The sequence below is a fragment of the Acipenser ruthenus genome, unplaced genomic scaffold (assembly GCF_902713425.1).
Source record: "Acipenser ruthenus unplaced genomic scaffold, fAciRut3.2 maternal haplotype, whole genome shotgun sequence".
NCBI lineage: Eukaryota > Metazoa > Chordata > Actinopteri > Acipenseriformes > Acipenseridae > Acipenser > Acipenser ruthenus.
The window spans coordinates 25,001-30,000 of record NW_026708202.1 but is presented as its reverse complement, the minus strand read 5'-3'; the positions used below and the strand labels follow the sequence as shown (position 1 = coordinate 30,000).

The following is a 5,000-nucleotide window of genomic DNA, read 5'->3' as shown; positions in this document are numbered from 1 at the left end:
AATGCTTCCCTATGCTTTACCAGACCTCTCTGTGCTTTACAATGCTTCCCTGTGCTTTACCAGACCTCTCTGTGCTTTACAATGCTTCCCTATGCTTTACCAGACCTCTCTGTGCTTTACAATGCTTCCCTATGCTTTACCAGACCTCTCTGTGCTTTACAATGCTTCCCTATGCTTTACCAGACCTCTCTGTGCTTTACAATGCTTCCCTATGCTTTACCAGACCTCTCTGTGCTTTACAATGCTTCCCTATGCTTTACCAGACCTCTCTGTGCTTTACAATGCTTCCCTATGCTTTACCAGACCTCTCTGTGCTTTACAATGCTTCCCTATGCTTTACCAGACCTCTCTGTGCTTTACAATGCTTCCCTATGCTTTACCAGACCTCTCTGTGCTTTACAATGCTTCCCTATGCTTTACCAGACCTCTCTGTGCTTTACAATGCTTCCCTATGCTTTACCAGACCTCTCTGTGCTTTACAATGCTTCCCTATGCTTTACCAGACCTCTCTGTGCTTTACAATGCTTCCCTATGCTTTACCAGACCTCTCTGTGCTTTACAATGCTTCCCTATGCTTTACCAGACCTCTCTGTGCTTTACAATGCTTCCCTATGCTTTACCAGTCCTCTCTGTGCTTTACAATGCTTCCCTATGCTTTACCAGACCTCTCTGTGCTTTACAATGCTTCCCTATGCTTTACCAGACCTCTCTGTGCTTTACAATGCTTCCCTATGCTTTACCAGACCTCTCTGTGCTTTACAATGCTTCCCTATGCTTTACCAGACCTCTCTGTGCTTTACAATGCTTCCCTATGCTTTACCAGACCTCTCTGTGCTTTACAATGCTTCCCTATGCTTTACCACACCTCTCTGTGCTTTACAATGCTTCCCTATGCTTTACCAGACCTCTCTGTGCTTTACAATGCTTCCCTATGCTTTACCAGACCTCTCTGTGCTTTACAATGCTTCCCTGTGCTTTCCCATGGGGGTGTGTGTGTTTTTCAGGTATGTTTCCTGTGCCTCTAATGAAGAGGAGCACAACCTCACAGTGTTTCAGCTCCGTGGTCGGATTTATTACCGGGTCTCTCAGCCCATCGAGGTGGGGAGTGAGCTGCTGGTGTGGATCGGAGAGGAATACGCTCGCATACTGGGGCTCAACCTGGGTGAGAGGGAGACACAGAGACACGCAGAGACAAAGAGACAGACAGGGAGACACAGAGAGACAGATCTACTGAGAGAGACGCTGAGACAGACACATGTTTGGTGCGGCATAATATATAAAACTAATGTCTCTCCTCTTTCCTCTCTCCCATCCCTCTCTCTTTCCCTCCCTCTCTCTCCTCTCCTCTCTCTCTCTTCCTCCTTCCTTCTCCCTCCCTCCCTCTCTCCTCTCCCCTCTCCTCTCCCCTCTCTCCTCTCCTCTCTCCTCTCTCCTCTCTCTCCTCTCTCCTCTCTCCCTCCCTCCTCTCTCCTCTCTCCCTCCCTCTCTCTCCCCTCCTCTCTCTCCCCTCCTCTCTCTCCCCTCCTCTCTCCCCTCTCTCTCTCCCCTCTGTCTCTCTCTCCTCTCTCCCTCTCTCCTCTCTCTCCCTCTCTTCCTCTCTCTCTCCCTCCCTCCCTCCCTCTCTCCCTCCCTCCCTCCCTCTCTCCCTCTCTCCCTCCCTCTCTCCCTCCCTCTCTTCCTCTCTCTCCTCTCCTCTCTCTCTCCTCTCTCCCTCTCTCCCTCTCTTCTCTCCCTCCCTCTCTCCCTCCCTCTCTCCCTCTCCCTCTCTCAGGCCAGCATTTCAAATACGAATTCGGTGAGAAGGAGCTGCTGATGAAACTCTTTCAAGACCTGCAAGTGAAGCCCCTCCCCCCTCCCCCTCCCCCTCTCACCGCCGCCCCCAAGACCCAGCCCCCCCCCAGCAGCCCCCCCGACCACACCCCCAACCAGTACAGCAAAATGGTTTCCACCATCATCCAAGCGCAGAAAGCCAGCTACCAAACCGGCAACGCCACTGAGGTCAACGCAACAGGGGGCAACGCGGGGTACCCCTTTTTAGAAGGCACCCAGAATTTGGTCAGCCTGGGTCGAGCCCAGAGCCGGTACTGGACCTTTTTCGGGTTTCGGGGCGACTCGTACGGGCGGATCATGGACAAAACGAAGATCATCTGCAAGCTGTGTGCGGTCCTGCTGTCTTACAGCGGGAACACCACCAATCTGCGACAGCATCTGATCTACAAGCACCGGGCTGAGTATAACCAGCTCGTGGGGGCCCAATCTGCCTTGCCCCCCCCTCCCAAAAAGCCCTCGGACCCCCCTCTCCCGCCCCCGGCCTCCGTCCCGAACGGGACGCCTCCCAAACCCGCGGGCTTGAACCGTGTGACCCGAGCAGTGGCAGAGTTTCTGGTGCGGGACCTCCTGCCTCCGGAGACGGTCCAAGGGGAGGGTTTCCTGCTGATGATGTCAGCGCTGGACCCCGCCTACCAGGTCCCCCGACCCCGCGGTCTCCTGCGGGAGGCGCACTCGCGCGCCCGCCTGGGGCAGCTCCGCGATCTGGAGGCGGGTTCCGCGGGGGGTTGCGCCCTGAGCTTGGATTTCTGGGAGCACCGAGAGGGCGGTTCTTACCTGACCCTGCTGGCTCACTTCGTGGACGACTCCTTCCGCTTCCACAACCTGGTCCTGTGCTCGCGCCCGTCCGGCCGCGGGGCCCGGCTCAGGGAGAGGGCCGGGGAGTGGGGGGTGGGGAGCCCCAGTTTCGTGGTGCACGGTTCTGGTGTGAGAGTCGCCCCGTTGTCGGTGTTGCCTGTCGGGTGGCGTGGGGTGCCCTGTGCGGGGCAGGTGTTCAGGGGGTGCGTGGAGGGGGTCCTGGCCCGGGAGGACGTCTCCAGGGCGATGAGGAGGGCGAGGGTCATGGCTCAGCGGCTGCTCTCGTCTCCCGTCGAAGCCACGCGGTTCAGAGGGAGGGAGCCTTTCCTGAGGGGGAAGCTGAGGTGAGTGTCTCTCTCTCTTCCTCTCTCTCCTCTCCTCTCTCTCCTCTCCTCTACTCTCTCATCCACTCTCTTCTCCCCTCTCTCCTCTCTCTTTCCTCTCTCTCATCCACTCTCCTCTCTCTCCTCTCTCCTCTCTCTCCTCTCTCCCCTCTCCTCTCTCTCTCTCCTCTTTCCTCTCTCCTCTCCCCTCTCTCCTCTCTCCTCTCTCCTCTCTCTCCCCTCTCCTCTCTCCTCTCTCTCCTCTCTCCTCTCCTCTCCTCTCTCTCCTCTTTCCTCTCTCCCTTCTCTCCTCTCTCTCCCTCCTCTCCCCTCTCCTCTCTCTCCTCTTTCCTCTCTCTCCTCTCCTCTCTCCTCTCTCCTCTCTCCTCTCTCTCCTCTCTCCCCTCCTCTTTCTCTCCTCTCTCCCCTCTTCTTTCTCTCCTTTCTCTCTCCCTTTCTTTCTCGCTCTCTGCCTCTCTAAAAATGACTATAGATTTTGTTGTTTTGTATTGTGTGTGTCTCTATGCCCTAACCCTCCCCTTTCCTCTGTGTGTGTGTCTGTCTGTCTGTCTGTGTGTCTAGATTTGATTGTATTCTATAACTGCTATTGTGATGTTGTGTAACAACTGTTTCCCTAATAGTAATTATATATCTGTCTGTATCTGTCTTTCTGTCTCTATCTATGTCTGTCTGTCTGTCTGTATCTATCTTTCTGTCTATTTCTCTCTCTGTTTATCTATCTGTCTGTATCTGTGTGTGTGTGTGTGTGTTTCCAGGACTCTCTCTCTCTCTATTTATCTATCTGTCTGTATCTGTGTCTGTTTCCAGGTCTCTCTCTCTCGAGGGCGCTCAGTGGCACAGCATCCAGGCTCTCGCTCAGTGCCTCTCGGAGCACCGGCTCCTGCTGTCCAGCCTGAGGGAGGTAGGGGGCGCCGGCGAGCAGCAGCAGAAGGAAGAGGAGGAGGAGGAGGAGGAGGAGGAGGAGGAGGAGGGGGGCTGTGGCTTGGATTCCCAGGACTGGGACCTCCTGCGTGACCTGGGGGACGTCCTGAAGCCCCTGGCGGTCGCTTCGGCCACACTGGCAGCTGACCGCTTCTCCAGCCTGTCCCTGGTCAAGCCCCTGCTGACCAGCCTGGTCTACAAACACCTGGCCCCGGCCGACTCGGACTCCCAGTTCACCTCAGAGGTGAAAGCCTCTCTCCGGGAGGGGCTGGCCGGCTCCTACAGCGACCCCCAGGTCAACCAGACCCTGAACCTGGCCTGCGCCCTCGACCCCAGGTTCAGGGGGCTGGATTTCCTCAGCCAGGCGGACCGAGTGGAGACCTTTCACCTCCTGAAGAGAGAGGCGTCCCAGCTGGCAGAGGGTCCGGACGGCGCGGCCCTGTCCTGCCCGAAGGAACGAGACGGGGGAGGAGAAATCCGGGACAGGAGGTCGGAGACGGACCCCCCGCCGGCTCCGAAAAAAGCCAAGCCCTCCGGCTCCGGGATCGAGTTTCTCCTCGGGGATCTGTGCAGCGTCCGGAGCAGCTCGGCGGGCTCAGCGCGCCAGCAAGCCGAGCAGGAGATCGGCAGTTTTCAGACCAGCGAGGCTTCCTCCCTCTGCCAGGAGCCTCTGAACTGGTGGAAAGTCCATCGGTCCCAGTATCCCTTGCTGGCCAGGGCGGCAAGGAAGTTCCTGGCCGTCCCAGCGACCGCCGTCCCAGCGGATTGGGTGTTCACGGACAAAGGGGGCGGGGTCTACCGGAAGAGGGCGGGGCTGTCTCCAGAAGACGTCGACTTGATGGTTTTCCTGCACGGCAACAATTATGTCGAATTTCATGGCGATAGTAATAATAATAATAATAATAATAATAATAATACTGTTAATAATGTCAATAGCACCAAGAAGGACTGAAATGAACTTTTAAAATCCATTCTCTCGCCTCTTATTAGCTTTATTAACAGGATCACTGACCCCTCCCTTTAAAGGAGCGCTGACCATCTTTAAAATCCATTCTCTCACCTCTTATCAGCTTTATTAACAGGATCGCTGACCCCTCCCTTTAAAGGAGC

The 5,000-nt window shown here is 55.9% G+C and overlaps 1 protein-coding gene across 3 annotated transcripts in view; it reads left to right on the top strand.

The window, feature by feature from the left end:
• Nucleotides 1-5,000, top strand: part of LOC131730010 (E3 SUMO-protein ligase ZBED1-like) — a 12,245-nt gene that overhangs the window by 6,318 nt on the left and 927 nt on the right. For 2 of the 3 annotated variants that reach the window (XM_059020276.1, XM_059020274.1), the window contains 3 exons: nucleotides 1,005-1,162; nucleotides 1,772-2,969; nucleotides 3,777-5,000. The exon at nucleotides 3,777-5,000 is cut by the window's right edge and continues 927 nt beyond it. In XM_059020276.1, coding sequence (XP_058876259.1) covers nucleotides 1,005-1,162; nucleotides 1,772-2,969; nucleotides 3,777-4,842 — 2,422 coding nt within the window. In that variant the 3' untranslated portion in view covers nucleotides 4,843-5,000. Of the gene's footprint in view, nucleotides 1-487; nucleotides 1,163-1,771; nucleotides 2,970-3,776 lie in introns of those variants that run through there. The other variant, XM_059020273.1, reaches the window with a different exon arrangement.